The sequence below is a fragment of the Oryx dammah genome, unplaced genomic scaffold, assembly GCF_014754425.2.
Source record: "Oryx dammah isolate SB20612 unplaced genomic scaffold, SCBI_Odam_1.1 HiC_scaffold_9, whole genome shotgun sequence".
NCBI lineage: Eukaryota > Metazoa > Chordata > Mammalia > Artiodactyla > Bovidae > Oryx > Oryx dammah.
Window position 1 is genome coordinate 12,479,936 of NW_024070193.1, and position 17,467 is coordinate 12,497,402.

Here is a 17,467-nt window from a genome sequence, read left to right on the forward strand (position 1 = left end):
TTTTTCTCCACAGTACTTCTGTTTTTTCACTTGTTTACTATCTGTCTCCCACATTAAGATGTAAACTCAATGAGAAGGAATTTTTTTCTTTACATTTGTATCCCAGTGCTGGAACAGTCATGGCACACAGTGGACACATAAATAGTTGCAGACTGTAAAAAAGGATTATATATCCTCTTAAAGGCAAAAGCTAACTTATACACTGTTTGTACATAAAAGTTGGCAAACTAGGGCCCATAGTCCACATGTGGCCATGGCCTGTTTTGGTTTACATTTCTAAAAGTGTTCTTTTAAAAAATGAAAATAAAACAGAAAAAGAATATGCAAAAGCATATTCTTCCCCACATCCACGCCACACACAGAATCTGTCCAGCTGCAGCTCCTGAAGGACATGACTGGGTTAACAGGCTGCACTGATCAGTAAAGTGAGGACCTGAGCTCCATTTTTAAAGCAGAAATTTGGGTTGGGAAGGAGACAAGTAGAACATTAGAACTTTGCTATCCCCTACAATGTCACCTAGATAATTTAAGTCTAGTCATATTAAAATATGCAAAATATAGCCTAAAATATTATCTGGCCCTTTATACAGGAAGTTTGTGTTCCTCAGCTATATCTGAATATCTGCAAAATTAAAAGTTTGCGGGAGATGAGGTATAGTCAGCTGCTATTAGTGAACAAATTTGAAAAAGGTGACTCACTATACTTAGTCTTTGTAAGAACAGAGCAGTTCTCAGAACACTTATCCAGAACCATTCGTGGACCGAAGAGGTTAGGACAGCACTCCAGTTTGATACAGGTTTGCCGGCAGAATTCAGTCACCCGATCTGCTGTTTTCACTATCTCGACGGTAGCTCGATAGCTCTTTCCTTTGTATCTGCCATTGGAAGACATCAGACACCAAATATATTGGGCTAGTGATTCCACAGAGAAAAATCAAGTATATTAACAGACCTGAAAAATATTTTTGCTTCTTAGAGTATTGTATGTCCCTTACAGTTCGAGGATTCTGAAAACAATGAGAAATTTATATTGTACTTAAATCAAATTTATAATCTAGTAAGCTGTGACAGCTAAAAGCTGAGTTTTTTAAATTAGCAAAATAAAGTTCCTGCTTTCTGTTTCTAAGTTTCAGGTCTTCAAATAATAACTTCTACACTAACTACTAGAAAAACAGTGACTCTTACTGAGTCTTCCTTGATCCTGAAGCAGTGATACACAGGTATGAGCCACAGACCAATAAAACCAGCCAACTGCCCCCCACCCCGTCCACGACAAGATCAGGTCAGAAAACAAAAGCAAATGTTTACAAGCTTTCACAGTAACTTGCCAAAGTAATTTTATGGCTCTTAAATCTGATAACAAAAAAGCTGTTCTTGCATTTTATATCTTCTAAGTTCCGTACCTCCTGTAACTCATTTTTACTATATTTTATAATAGTATTGGCTCACAATAGGATGTCAACTTAAAAAAGAAAACAAAGCTGGTCCTTCACCACAGAGAGCTGAGGAGGGACTGCCCCAGGGAACAAAAGCACCCTAATCTTTTCCATGAAAGCACCCATTAAGGATGAGTGAGAAAGAAAGGGCGGAGGCGCCTACTCACTTGGCCTTGAGGACCTCCCCACATCCATGCCACACAGAGTCTTTGTCCAGCTGCAGCTCCCGAAGGACACGGCTGGGTTTATAGGCTGCATTGATCAGTAAAGTGAGGACCTGTGCTCCATTTTTAAGGCAGAAATTTGGGTTGGGAAAAAGCAAAGCAGACCATTAGAACTTTCCTATCCCCTAGAATGTCACCTAGGTGATTAAGTCTAGTCATATTAATTAATAAGCATTAACTAAATAATAATACTGAAGATATGACAGTTGACCACAGTTGCAAATAAGACAGTAATGAGACCCTCTTAAATATTCTAAACATTATGGTCAGGGAGGAATAGGCGCAACAAACCAAGAATTACTCTTAACATATGCTTCCCAATCCTTTACCAGTCATGGGACACACGGAAGCTTCAGCCTTTCCAGGCACAGCCTAGCCACCCTGAAGCCTGAAAAGGCTTGATAACCTCACATCTGTTGCCTGGAGTGCGGCACCCTGGTGGGGAAGCGCAAGCCCAGCAGGTATGTATGTAGCTCTGTCATGGTCCCAGGTTAACGCTACACAGCCTCTCAGGCTTAGACTCCTCTCGTGGTCACTCATGAGGACCATGTGGGCTCTGACAGAAGACTTTTCTACAGTGACAGAGATGAACTGCCACGCGAAGAACTGCTCAACTGAATGTTCCCTATGGAGCAAAAAATATTCACGTGCCTGGTTCACTGTTCAAGACACGAGAAAAGTGAGTCACTTTTGATAAAACCTGGAGGTGTCACATCTCTGGCATGCTGATCCTTGTCTAAATGAGTCTATGAGACAGCTGTGAAATTTCTTAAGTTCTTATACTCTAGGCAGGAACCTTACCTCTCTGAGGACCAGGACACAGTTCCCGGGTCCCACACACTGAGGCAGCTCAGCGATCCTTCCTTTGTTAAGATATGGCCCTGAGAAGCAACGGTGGTTGAAGTATATCTTTGGACAGCAATATTTTCCATTAATCATAACTGAGAAATGAAGAAAAACAAATATTCAGAACAGAATCCTACCCTACGCTTCTAAACCAAGATTACTGAAGAAAAAACCAGTATATCTACTATTATATAAAGTTAGGACTTATTTTGAAGCTTAACATACAGTCTGAGTGTGAAATACCTTATACTTAACAAAAAGTCTATTATAGGGCTATCACTCTGCTGAAATTGAATATCCTGATTTACTGCAGATTAACTCCTGGTTAGTGCAACATTGTTCCAGCCCCGTGCTTCTATCACTACAGGAAGTGGAGGATTTACTTTGAGAACTCATGATAATTTCTGAAGACCAACTACTCAATAATCAGTTCTAGAATATTTCTAAACAGTGATGGTGAATATCTAGAACTACGGTTTGTCCCTTAAAACCACTGAACTATCCCAGGGACAGGGGAGCGTGGTGGGCTGCCGTCTATGGGGTCGCACAGAGTCGGACACGACTGAAGTGACTTAGCAGCAGTACACTGGCAGCCTCTGATGATGCAGGAGCCCTCCCATCACTGGGATTCTTCAGAGGGCTAAAAGCATGCTGCGATCCCATCTCTAAATTCTTCAGGTATTGTGGGGTGTAACTGGGGCTAGAGAACCCTCTCTTCAACTATTTTTTGTATGACTACTGTACTCCAATATAATGTTTTTTTAACCCCTCATATTGGCAATTCAGCTACTAAATATAAAAAAAAAAAATTCAAAACCACTATAACATCTACTTCCAGACAATGCAAAGAGAAGCTCTTCGATGAAGACAGCCTTGTTAACCCAAAGGAAAACTGTATGTAAACTGTCCAGTTTTTTTTAGAAATATTTATTAGTTTATATGGCTGCACTGCATCTTAGTTGCAGAATGCAGGATCTTTTTTAAGTTGCACATGTGAACTCCTAATTGCACCATGTGGGATCTAGTTCGCTGACCAGGAATTGAACCTAGGCCCCTTGCATTGGGAGCCCAGAGTCTTAGCCACTGGACCACTAGGAAAGTCCCTTGCCCAGTGCCGACAGCACCCAGCAGGACATAGTGTTCACATTCTAATTAATTTATTCTTAGGCCACGCTACATGACTTGCAGGATTCTTAGTTCCTCAACCAAGGATTGAACCTGGGGCTATGGCAGTGAAAGCATGAAGTCCTAACCACTGGACCACCAGGAAATTCCCAAGAACCCAGTCTTAGCACATGTAGGGGCCCACTTTTCCATCTGAACTGTGCCACCCAGGTCCCCTCTGGGGATGCACCCTGCTCCTAGAAACGCTGGCAGTTTACAGCTCTCAGTTGTGAGTCTATGCTGGAATCACCCTCAGTCTAGAACTGCCCCTCAGGAGGAGAGAGCTACCTGGCCCAAGGCCCCACCCTCTGTGAGGTGGGGAGGGAGGAAGCGCTCACTTCCATAGCTGACCAGTGAGGGAACACTAGGGTATGGCCACCACACCTCTGCTAGCAACACTCAGTGGCTCCACCAGCTCCAGGCTCCCTGTGGGGCTGGAAAGGACTTCTATTACAACTGCACTGCGACTCAGCTTCTCCCTCTGCCCAGTCCTGTGTCCTCCAACTCTTCCCAGAAGTGTTCCCAAAAGCACGCCCCTGAAACTCCTACATGCAAGTATCAATCTCAGGCTCTGCTTCCAAGGTAACTTGACTTACAACAAAACCCAAAGCAAAAAGATTCTGGCTATGATCACATGAGATATTAATATCTTAATTCTGTGATTTTAGTGGGCATTAGAATGGTCAGTAATACAACAAAAATAAAGAAATGCACAACCCTGACCCTCCATGATGTGACAAAAAGGCAGTGGGTAGAAGAGACAAAAGTGCAAGTTCTGAACTTGAAATATGAGTTCCTTTCTCACCCTTTTACTATAAGCTGTGTGACCTCTCTGTGCTCTGGTTTCTTTCTGAGGCATTCACTGAATACCACCCAAAAGCCTAGGGTGTGCTAAAACACAGAGCCAAGGCACTACATGTCATACAACCAGCAAGAGGGAGCCAAGGAGTCCTGGTCAACAGCTTGGCCTCCAACAAGGAGCCCTGTCTCATTTAACAGGTATTGCTTACAGGATAATGTTTTTCAGTGTTGTTGTCTGTTTTTGCAAAATATATACAAAATATAGTGTGTATATCATAGAAAGGTTTTAAAGAAAAATAAACATCTATCTTTCAACCACCCAGTTTAAAAGAGCACAATCTGGAGAGCCTCAGGTTCTTTATGAAACTCAGGGATAATATATTGACCTCCAGAGCCTTTAATACTGACAAGTGATCAGTAAATAATAGCTAAAATATTATAAACACACAGAAATACTAGCCTAAAGATAATTAGTAAACTGAATACATCTTAGACAGTTGTAACTCTTTAAAATCACAATTAAGAGATCCCTCTATGAAGCTACTCCAATAAATTTAAGTTATTTTTAGATAAAGTCTACTACAGGAAATTAAAGGTCATCTTTTCCCTAAGATTGTCTGACTTATACCTGAGTCTGTGGAGCTCAGCTCCTGATTCTTCAGACCCTCATGGACAGTCCTTGAGGATGGTATTCTGCATCAAGAAAAAGCAACAAAATATAATGAGATAGTCCTTAAGGTCAGTAAAATGTGAGGATTACTTTCCTTCAAATCTAAGAAGAAAGCAAATGTGGCAGACTGCAAAATCTGTAGCAAAAAGTGCTTCCTTGATCACACTCTTTTTTTAAAAAGCAATTGTTTTAAAAGCTATTTATATGTTCTAAGGGGAAAACAACAGTATGGAGACAGTGCTGTGATACTGCACATTCAAACGAACTTGCATTTATGTGAGCAGCAAACTACAGGCTGCCTTGTGGGACTCTCAAAACACAAGTAAACTGCAGATGATCTCTGATTGACAGTGGTTTCACTTTATGATATTTCAACTTAATGAAGGTGCAAGAGCAATAAGCATTCAGCAGAAACTATACTTTTACTTTTGATCTTTTCCCTGGCTAATGTTATGCGGGATGATCCATGATCCTGGGCAGCACACCAGTCAGCCAGGAGATCACAAGGTAAACAATCAATACACTTACAACCATTCTGTTCTTTGCTTTCAATACAGCAGTCAATATATCAGTTGGGTGTTCCTTGTGGTGGATGATTCTTCGACACTGGAGGCTAATATAAGTGTCCTGAGCATGTTTAAGTTAGGCAAAGCTACAGTGTTTGGTAGGTCAAGGATGTAAAATGCATTTTTCAACTTATATTTTCAACTTACATTAGGTTTTTTGGGACATGATCCCAGTTTAAGCTGAGGAAGATCTGTACCAGTTTTTTTTTAACAGATGAAGAACAGAAACATTTTTGTTTCCTTCTTCTATTTAACATATTTTTTACTTACTGTTTTTCTGGTTGAACCACTGCAATTTTCCTCTGTTTGTGTACTGTACAAAGAAAAAAAATCCATAAATAAATGTCAAGAAAAATAAAAAGACAAAGGAAAGTTACATACGCGTTAAGCTAATATTAGCTTACAGCTGACCCTTGAACAACATGAGTTTGAACTGCATGGGTCTCCTTATACAGGGCCTTTTGCAACAGTAATCGCTGTAGTACTACACCACCTGAGGTTGGCCGGCTCCTCAGATGCAAAACTGCAGAGACAGAGGGCCAACTGTGGGACATGTGCACCTGCATTTTGGTAAACGTGGCAGGTCCTGGGACCAATCCCGTGTATACCGAGGGACAGCTACACACAGTTCACTGGTCTTCAGTACATTCAAAGAGTTGGGCAGTGATTACCACAATCGATTTGAGAATATTTTTATTATCTCATAAAGAAACTTGGTACCCCATAGCAATCACCTCTTTATTTACTACCCCTGAGCCCTAGACAACTATCAATCTACTTTTCCTCTCTCTAGATTTGCCTGTTCCTATAAATGGAATCATACAACATGTGCTCTTTTGTGACTGGCTTCTTTTACTTAGCATAATGTTCTCAGACTTCATCCATGTTCTGGTGTGTATTAATACCTCATTCCTTTATAGTTCAGACTATTCCACAGTATGGAGATATAACATCTGTTTATTCATGCATCAGCTGATGGACATTTGGACTGTTTCCAGCATGAACATTTGTGTACAAGTTTTTCTGTGGATATATGTTTTCATTTCTCATGAGTATATAACTATATTTAATACTCTGAGGATCTGCCAGGCTTCTATCCAAAGCAGCTACACAATTTTATATCCCCTGGATATAAAATGAAGCTAGCTGGCCTAGGGAGGCATAAAAATATTATTTTGAGTTTCTGTATAAAGACATATCAATACTTGTTTCTAGTATTTGCTACGTAAGTATACACAGAACTAGGTTTTAAAAACAGGTGACCCTTGAACAATGCAGGGGTCAGGGTGCCAACCCCCATGCACTCAAAGATCCATGTATAAATTTACATTCCACTCTCTGAAGGTGCAGTTCTTCATCCACAGATTCAACCAACCAGGGCTCATGCAGTACTGAAGTATATATTTATTGAAAAAACCATATATAAGTAGATCCACAGAGTTTAAATTTGCACTGTTCAAGGGTCAACTGTACTTTAAAGGAGGATATTTTATGGTATATAAATATCTTTCAATGTTTAAAAGTAAGGGGCAGGAATACTTTAGGGTTAGGTTACTAAAACATGGGCACTTGCGTCTTGCTCAATCTCTTCCTCTCATAATTGTTGGCTCTGATGGAAGCTAACTGATGTGCTGGGAGCGCCCCCATGAAGCAACCCAAATGGCAAGAAACTGACGTAAGCCTCCAACTGACAGCCAGCAAGGAACAGAGGCCCTCAGCCTCGCAGCCCACAAGGAAATGAATTCTTGCCCACAAACATCTGAGTAAACTTGGAAGCACCGCCTCCCCCAGTTGGGCCTTGAGATGACAGGAGCCCTGCTGACACCCTGAAATGCAGCCTCACCAGACTCGGATCCAGAGGTCCCAGCCAAGTTATGTCATATTCCTAACCCATAGAAACTGTGAGATAATAAAGGTTTTGTTGCAGTGAATAATTTCGTAGGCAGGAACGGATAACCAGAATATAATTTTATTTTTCTCTTAAATGTCCAGATTCATCCTACCTGATAACAGCCAAACAACATACTATTTAACAATCAAACCTCTGACCCAGAAGTAGACAGTTACCTCGTGCTCGGCGAGGAGTGCTGAGGGGATGGCCATTGGTTTCACACCAGCCCAAAGGAAATATATCCATTGATTCCACATTCACAATAAATTCAGGTATGGGCTTCTTAGAACCTGTTTAGATTTAAAAAAATATTTTTAAGACCACTACATAGTTTCTTCATAAACAACTTCCTAGACAGTGTTCTAGTAGACAGTGCCCAGTGCTCTACTGTTGCAAAAGACACGAAGTTTCTTCAGCAAGTTTCCTTTACAAAAGTCCTACTTCTGCCCAGGTGGCATAGTGGTAAAGAATCCACCTGCCAATGCAGGAGACACAAGCCCTTGGGTCGGGAAGAGTCACTGCAGTCGGCAGGAAATGGTAACCTGCCTCAGTATTCTTACCTGGAAAAGTCCAGACAGAGAAGCCTGGTGGGCTACAGTCCATGGACTGGCAAAGAGTCAGACACGACAGAGCAAATACACATACTTCTTCATGTGCAACAAACATTTATAAAAAAAGTAAACTGTCCCCCAATAATGATCAAAACAGGCAATGAATGTACAGGGTGACCCTTAGTTAGGGAGCAGAAAATAAGCTACTAGAACTACCAGTAATATTCAGATGGTCGACAAATATGGTAGTGAATTCCATGAAATAAGTGGAAAATAAAAGGCAAAAGTTATAGTTCTACTCATTTAAAAAACATCAGTTCTGGTACTCAGGAACAAGCCAGGAGGTAGAAAAGGTAGCTCAAATCAGAAAGTGATGAAGACAAGTTGCTCAGAAGGGGCTGCATAAACATGTATACCTAATACGGTTCTTGATCCCTGTGTTAAACACTAACTCTGCAAACTGAGAACAACATAAGAACTGAGTCTGGCTATCCAGGAATGAATTAAAAAAAAAAAAAATCCAGGCCAAACATAGTTGTAGAGATGAGTACTCACATACTACTTTCTGTTCACAAACCTGTCCTATCACTGAATATTACTTTTAGTATAATATATCTTGTCAATTTCACATACTTTTTGGTACTTCTAGTTGGGGACAACAGAAATATAATCTCTTGAATAAGCTGGTTATTAATGCTCAAGCTCATATATTTCAGTCACATTAAAATATGTTATTTAATCTATATTTTTCCCTTCAAGAAAACAGGGGACCATATAAGTGAAGGCTTTTATTCATATTCATTTCCTAAAATTTGAAGGTCAAGGACAGGAAGACAACTTTTTAGAGTCTTAAATTATAAATTAGAAGTCTCTGAACAAGAACCTTATTTAGTTAATCAACTAAGTTGAACAAGTCACATTACAGGGGTAAACAGGAAGGCAAAGAAGAGTGTTCAGAGGAAGGCTTCTCAGGGGAGCTGACACTTACCCTCCAGCTGGAGCCACAGGTAGGAGCCTCTCACTGCAGTAATGGTGGCAACACAGACTTCTTCGGGGAGAAGAGGGTTCACTGCCTCAAGCTTCATGTTCTCCTTAAATTCATGCTCAGAAATTGACTAGAAAATAAATTCGTCAAATAACATACTCAGTATTCACTCATGTGCTCATCTGAGAGATCTTTCCAAGTAACATTTAATCCCAGAGTAACTTCCTCTACTCCACAGCCCAGGATAACTGTCCCTTCCCCTCCCTATAGAAGATGAGACTTATCCTCTAGGCAGTAAAACATCAGATCCCTGGGCAGGAGGACACAGGAACTGTTGAGGGTGTGCATGTTGTCCAAAACAGGGATTACCATACGGAATGCCAGGAGGCCCAGCCTCTGCCTCTACCTGCCACACAATGGACTGAAAGAGACTTCTTGTGTTCATATGACAAGCACAAGAAGGAACACATAAAGATATGGATTTAGATTTCTCCAACAAATGGCCAGCCAGATCCTTCTCAACTGGGTAGTTCAAGATGGACAAGCGCTACCTACATGCTCAGAGCTTCCAATCAGTCTTTTCTTTTAGTCCCAATTTCTTAAATATAATCAAGCAAATCCTACCGAGGAATTAACAGGTATCTGAAGATAAGAAAGCTAGAGACAAAACAGATAAAATAAGCAACTTAGAGAAACCAGATTATGCAAGAAGAATAATCACAAAAAAAGCAGGAGTAGTTAACATCCTCTGAAAGATAAGAAACGTTACCACATCTTTAAAATAAGAATAGCATGTTATTAAAAACAAATATTCAGAGATCAGAAATAGGTTTTAAAAGTTAAAAATGTGGTATAAGAGCTTCCCTAGTGGCTCAGTGATAAAGAATCCACCTGCTAATGCAGGAGACACAGGTTTGATCTCTGGTCTGGGAAAATCCCACAAACTGAGGGAGCAACTAAGCCCATACACCATAACTATTAAGCCTGTGCTCTAGAATCCGAGAGCTGCAACTGTTGAGCGCATGTGCCCTGCAACAAGAGAAGTCACCACAATGAGAAACTTGTGCATGCAACAGAGAGCAGCCCCCACTTGCTGCATCTGGAGACAAGCCCACGCCACCCACCTAGCACAGCCAAAAATAAACCATTTTTTAAAATGTGATATCAAAAATTAAAAACTCAAAACAAGCGCTGAAACATAAAGTTTAGGAAATCTTCCAGAAAGCAAGGGAGAAAAATCCTAAGAAGTAGGAAAGGTACTGGGGACGGGGCAGGCAGTGTGGGGGATTAGAGGCCTGATCCAGAGGACCAACAAAATGAGAAATTTCAGAAGAAGAAAAGAGAGAGAGAAAAGGAATCAAAGAAGAGATTTAAGACAGCTTCCCAGCATAGAGAGGCAAAGGTCCAGAGAGAATCCACTCTCCACGCACCAGCACATGGGTGAAGATGGGCCAAGCCGTGGTTTCACACTGAAATGTAGTGGCAAAAGAGATTCTATAATCTTCCAGGAACAGAGAAAAAGACAGGTCATATATGAGAGATCAAGAATAAGAATGTCTTTTAACTTCTCAATATCAACACTGTAAGGTAGAAAACTTATTTAACTTATATGCAGAGTACATCATGAGAAATGCTGGACTGGATGAAGCAAAAGCTGCAATCAAGATTGCCAGGAGAAATATCAATAACCTCAGATATGCAGATGACACCACCCTTATGGCAGAAAGTGAAGAAGAACTAAAGAGCCTCTTGATGAAAGTGAAAGAGGAGAGTGAAAACGTTGGCTTAAAGCTCAAAGCTCAACATTCAGAAAACTAAGATCATGGCATCTGGTCCCATCACTTCATGGCAAATAAATGGAAACAGTGACAGACTTTATTTTGGGGGGCTCCAAAAAGACTGCAGATGGTGACTACAGCCATGAAATTAAAAGATGCTTGCTCCTTGGAAGGAAAGTTATGGCCAACCTAGACAGCATATTAAAAAGCAGAGACATTACTTTGCCAACAAAGTTCTGTCTAGTCAAAGCTGTGTTTTTTCCAGTAGTCATGTATGGATGTGAGAGTTGGACTATAAATAAAGAAAGCTGAGTGCCAAAGTAATGATGCTTTTGAACTGTGGTGTTGGAGGAGACTTCTGTGAGTCCCTTGGACTGCAAGGAGATCCAACCAGTCCATCCTAAAGGAAATCAGTCCTGAATATTCATTGGAAGGACTGATGCTGAAATTCCAATACACTGGCCACCTGATGCGAAGAACTGATTCATCTGAAAAGACCCTGATGCTGGGAAAGATTGAAGGCAGGAGAAGGAGACAACAGAGGATGAGATTGTTGAATGGCACCACCGACTCAATGGATATGAGTTTGAGTAGGCTCCAGGAGTTGGTGATGGACATGGAAGCCTGGGGTGCTGCAGTCCACGGGGTCACAGAGTCGGACACGACTAAGCGACTGAACTGAACTGAACTGAACTGAAGGTAGAAAACAATTGATGCTTTCAAAATTCTACAATGAAATAACTTTCAGCCTAAAATTCCACACTGAGCCAAATGATGAGTCAAGTTAGCTGAGTGAAGATATTTTCAAACACAAAATGTCTACTAGAATTTATATCTCTTGCATCTCACTTCAGACAGCTTTTGAAAGACAGACTCCATCAAAACAAGGGAGTAAACAAAAAAAAAGGAGGCACGAGATATACAAAACAGGAATTTCAAGTCCAAAAAAAAGGGAGAGGCAATTCCTTGGGACACAGAGAAGAGCAGTTTCCAGAATTAAAACTACACAGCAAGCCAAGGGAGTAACCTGTCTAGAAAGGGTTTGCTAAGAGGGGTGTCTCTTAAAAAAAAAATTAAAAATGACAGATTTCCTGATGTGCAGTTTTGAGAATCTACTGAGTGGTGTGGGAAAAGGTAGTTTTATAACAAAGAAACAAAGAAAATTAAGCTATGAAAAACAAGGCAGTTATTAACTTGAGGACAAATTAAAAGAGAAAGCAATCATAAAATAATGCACTACTCATCAGGTGGAAAAGATTGAAGGCAAAAGGAGAAGAGGGTGGCAGGGGATGAGACAGTTAGATAGCATCACCAACTCAATGGACAGGAATTTCAGCACACTCCGGGATGGCAAAGGACAGTGAAGCCTGGGATGCCGCAGTCTATGCAGGTGACTGAACAACAACAATCTGTGAATGACACTTAAATGTCCATGGCAACATAAATACTCAAATTCAGACTTAACCAAAAATTCGCTAATAGGAAGAAGAAACAGGACAGAGGAGAAAAGTAGTAAAAGAGCCAGATTACTCATTTATCATAATATAGAATCAACAGACACATCTAAAATTAACTCAAAAGACAGCAGTGTATTACAAATAAAGAACTATAAATATGAGAATAACAGTGAGAAGAACAGGAAGTAAATACTTCTGGGAAGGGAAGCCATGGAAAGTCAGACAGAGTAAGAAATTATTGTTTTATGTCCTAAGCTTTTCACTGTTATTTGGCCTTGTTAACCATAAGTAAGTTTAACAATTTTCACCCCTTAATATTTCAACATATTTTCATATTTAATGGGCTATCAAAACTAATCATAAACTAAAATTTTAAGTTCATATAATTTCAGCTAATAAGAAAAAAATAAACCAGTAAAACTGTTAAGCTAATTAAATTAACAAATTAACTTCCGCAGTAAATGAACTTTTCCTTGGACCATTTTATTACAAGAAACAAGAGGCTTTTCTGGGTTGCATGAGAGAACTGGCTTCAGAGTAAACATCACTACAGCGCAGGAAGGCAGCAGTCCCCCGCAGCCCCGGAGCAGTGGCCCTACGGGCATGGGATTCTCACCGGAGGGAAGCACCTCTGGGGAGCAGCTTCAGCACCACACTGTTTGAGGTAGTCGGCCCAGTCAAAGTCCTGGCCCTGGTAGCCTAGGCAGGGACAAAAGAGCAATGACTCACACTTCATGTGCTCGCCTGGCTTTACCTCTCTGCTGGTACCCACCCACAACTTCGAATTTCGGTAAATTGAGGACTTGATCATTTTAGAGAAAAAAACATCCTATCAAATCTAAAGTATTGTTGATTTTTGTAAAATAGAGCAACTCTGGATAGAATTTTCAACTTTCACACTTCAAATCAACCATTTATTTGAGCAGTATTTTATGATTAGTTGTTGACAGTTTAACAAAAGATTTTAAATAGTTATGACTGAATTTGATCTGTGCTAATAATTCGTCTCATTATCCTTCTATTATGACTTAGGCGGTAAAGGAAAAGAGACAGCAAACAACCTACAGCACCAGTTAAATCAGTGAAGACGTCTTTCATAAAGCTATTTCCTAAAACATGTCTTAGCTACTACTAATACTCTCGACAGTTTCATTTTTTACAAAATCTCAATGTTCTCATAACCTGAGTCATGAATTCATTTCACAAAAAAAGCTGAGCTTAATTCCTCGCTTCAGTCTACAGGGTTCTTGGCAGAAGCCCCTCTAACCCAACAGCCTGACGGCACTGGCTCTGTGCCAGGGGCTGACGGAGCCCTGCTGCCCGCTGGGTCTGCGCTCCTCTCTGCTCCCCAGAGTTCAGTGCCCACAGGCACAGAGCAGGCTACTCAAGACTGCACCAGCCTACGACGTGCAGCCACCTCCTCTGCCCAGGTCAGACTGGCACCATGTTTTCTCTGCCTCCACTTCAATTCCTAACAGTAAATCACCTGCCATTTCGAATTCAGAATCCACTACTTTCCTTCTATTTATAGAGACAGTTGCATTGTCTATAAAAATGCTGAGAGCTCTGATATCTTTAATAAAAATGTTTTATCTTCTCACAGAAAGACAGCAGACAGGGTGTTCAGAGCATACATGCAAAGAACTTGCTCCTGAAGGTGTGTACCTCACCCCTTCCCTCCTCACCAGGCAGGCACCCCCACTGTCTGGTCACTGATGACGGAGAACCAGGGGGCTTCTGCTACTGATTTCCCTATCTGCTCACTGCAGGAACTGTCATTCTCACTTTTGTTTCTCCAGGGACAAGTCCAAGGACGGGCTCAACACAAACATTCCACAAATGTCCGTTGGATAAATGAAGGCTGAATGGAAGACAAAGGTTCAGAGTCTGTGACTCTTGTGAACAGAAAAGAACACTCCCAGTCCAGTGTTCCAGCAGTCACCATTTAGAAAGCAAAGATACATTTTACCAAGGACTTGCCAATAAAGTATACATACATCGCCAGTCAAATAATCTGACTTGCTGATATAAAAATCAGATAAACATATACTTCCAGATGCTCTAATTAAAAATATTTTTTTTTAAATTTCAGCTCAAATAAGTCATATTTAGTAGCCTTAATTAAAGGGTCAAAGATTAAACTTTGCAAAGCTGCAAACATGAGGAAAATGAACTGCTACTTTCCTACTTATAGCCTGAGTTCTACTCTTGACCAAAAACCTCCCTCTGAAGTCCAAAGCATCTCCCTCTAAGAGGAGGTCCAGAAACTGAACAGTCATCAATGAACCTCCTCACTCTAGCTCTCAGGCTGCTTCCTGTAAGCCAGCTCCCAATGCTCACTGCATCCTACCCTCACCCATACTGCCTCCCGACAGACACAGATGGAGGCTGCATGGAATCCCAGGTTGTCATGAAGATATTTATTGAAGTAGTAGGACATACTTTCCTAGTTTTCAAGCTTAATTTATGGGCTTCCCAGGTGGCTCAGTGGTAAAGAATCTCCTTGGCAAGCAGGGGACATGGGCTCGAACCCTGGGTCAGGAAGATCCCCTGGAGTAAACAACCCACTCCATACTCTTGCCTGGGAAATCCCATGGACAGAGGAGCCTGAGGGGCTACAGTCCATGGGCTTGCAAAGAGTCGGACACAACTGAGCGGCTAAGCACAGCACAGCAGCACAAGCTTAATTTGTAACATTTAAATATGCAGAAACTGGAATCTAGGTCTTTGTTCATACTTGTCTTGTGCCCCCAAACCACTAAGGACTGGACTAGGTGTGAGGAGGGGGGCGACAAAAGATGCAGGTAAAGCCACCTGATAAGTCTCATTTATCTCATAAATCTCATTCCCAAGCAAACAAATAAGAAAAGAATGAATACACACCAGGAGGGGGGCTGATGTGTAAACCATTCTTCAGACTCCACTGCACAGGGAAAATACCAGGGCTATCGGTGTGACACACGAAGGATCGCTGTGCACGATTCTCCAGTCGCAAATCATCCATTTCCACCAGAAAATACTTCTCATCAAAAACCTGTATGTATGATTTAACACACAAAATAGATAAACTTTTTTTGTGTACATATACACATACATGTGCATATACACATATGCCATTTCTTTGGTGTAGCTAATAAAGATGGTACAAAAGTCTGTAGCCACATTAAGAGTAACATTAAGTCTGTTTTAATACTATTACTAAGCACTCAATAAATCTTATCTTTATGTCAGGCATTGTTTTAATCAAATGCTTTTTATGTAATATTAATTCAGTTTTAATCTTTCTAACAATCTAATGAGGTACCATTATCAACCCTATTTTGCAGAAAAGGAAACTGAGTTTAAAAAACAATTAATAACTTGCACCATGTTACAAAGACAGATAGAAACAGAGCTTAGATTTAAATCCAAGTGTGTGAGCTGTGAACAAAGCTTAGTTCAGACTTAGAGAGGAGTCAACTACACTAGTTTATTAGATCAGATCCTAGCCTAGTTTCAAATACCAAAAAGAAGGTTTTACGAACCTCCCCTAGCTCCTTACTACCTACCCTTCAGACTCCAAAAAGGACTTTCTGGCCCCATTGCATATTCAAGATCCCTTCTTGTTCTAAGAATTATCCTCTTCTAAGACAAGGAAAATTCAAATCTCAACAGGTCAGACAATTCAGCTTCCAAGTAACCACTCCTCTTGTCGCACTTGACTTTTGGTTCTACGCTCAGTAAACTGGCTTCTGCTCTACTCCTAAAACAAAATCCTCTGCCTTATGAATCAGTTCTCATAACGAGTAACCAGGCCTGTTACCGTCACAGACAACCTGCCCTGTTCTTGTGCGTACTCCTAGCCAGACCCTTGTTTTCATTAGTCTTCCAAAAGATTACAAGTCTACATTTGGAATCCATGGCTGGAACAACTCTACTTGCACATCTTGTGACACTGACCCACTCGTTTCCACACACCTGTTCACCCCACGAGCCTGGCACCTAGTTGGACATTGATGACACTGCCTGCCTCCAAGCTTTTCACCATGGGCTACCTCCTGGTTAGACCTCCTCTAGTTATGGAGGACTGCCACAGGACACAGCTAGGACTGCCCCCAAAGAATGTGCACCCTACTCCTCTGGTACCCAGGCTTTGGTTAACTGGGCCAACCAAGCTCTGAAAAAGGAATGCGCCACAAAGAGCTGGACATTAGAAACGTTAAGACGTGCACAGAACTAATTCTAACCTCGCAGCTTAGGAGAAACAATGGGTTGGATTAGCAGAGTCTGACGATCAAAACACCACCAATTTCCTAAAACAGCCACCCTGCCAAGAATTCTTACCAAGATAGTTGCCTCCATTTTACCTTAACAACTGTAGCAGGAGAGATGCCAAAAGGAGACCAGGGGTCCACAGCTTCTAATTTCATATTTACAGAGAAAGAATGAGTGCCGATCACTCGCTTGTCCTGAAATGCAAAGGCCAAGAGGAAATAAAATATAGTATTTTCACATTTACTTTATGCTAACATATAGCTGAATACTACTCATTTAAAAATTTTTTTATTTAGTTGCTTTTGGTTGTACTGGGTCTTTGTTGCTGCACACAGGCTTTCTCTAGCTGCGGTAGTGGGGGCTACTCCTTGTTGTGGTGTGTGGGCTTCTCATTGTGGTAACTTCTCTTGTTATGGAGCATAAGCTCTAGGAACACAGGCCTCAGTAGTTCTAACATGCAGGATCATTAGTTGTGGCTCCTGGGATCTAGGCTACAGGATGAGTACTTGCAGTGCACAAGCTTGGTTGCTCCATGGCATGTGGGATCTTTCCAGAACAGGGATTGAACCCTCGTCTCCTGCATTGGCAGGTGGATTCTTATCCACTGCATCACCAGGGAAGTCCTGGAAACTACTCTTAATTAAAATAATGAAACTGTCCAGCTTCTGTTAAATAATCTAGTCCTGTAATTATCTTCCCAGCCTAGAAAAAACTATTCAGGAAAAAAAGAAAACCAAAGGGAGCAAGCACTCCTACTCACTACATTTGGAACACAAGGACCATCCACAGAAAAAAACAAGCTTATTTTAATACAAGTCAGGGCTACGTAGTTAAAAGCAGAGGA

General features: G+C 41.0%; 1 protein-coding gene across 6 annotated transcripts in view; it reads right to left on the reverse strand.

The window, feature by feature from the left end:
* SFMBT1 (Scm like with four mbt domains 1) overlaps positions 1-17,467 on the reverse strand; it is a 114,190-nt gene that overhangs the window by 7,031 nt on the left and 89,692 nt on the right. For all 6 annotated transcript variants that reach the window (XM_040247184.1, XM_040247183.1, XM_040247187.1 and 3 more), the window contains 10 exons: positions 16,716-16,817; positions 15,253-15,403; positions 12,986-13,068; positions 9,138-9,264; positions 7,775-7,888; positions 5,978-6,020; positions 5,100-5,164; positions 2,462-2,601; positions 1,604-1,713; positions 700-875 (listed from right to left, as the gene is read on the reverse strand). In XM_040247184.1, the coding sequence (XP_040103118.1) occupies positions 700-875; positions 1,604-1,713; positions 2,462-2,601; positions 5,100-5,164; positions 5,978-6,020; positions 7,775-7,888; positions 9,138-9,264; positions 12,986-13,068; positions 15,253-15,403; positions 16,716-16,817 (1,111 nt within the window). The remainder of the gene's footprint in view (positions 1-699; positions 876-1,603; positions 1,714-2,461; positions 2,602-5,099; positions 5,165-5,977; positions 6,021-7,774; positions 7,889-9,137; positions 9,265-12,985; positions 13,069-15,252; positions 15,404-16,715; positions 16,818-17,467) is intronic.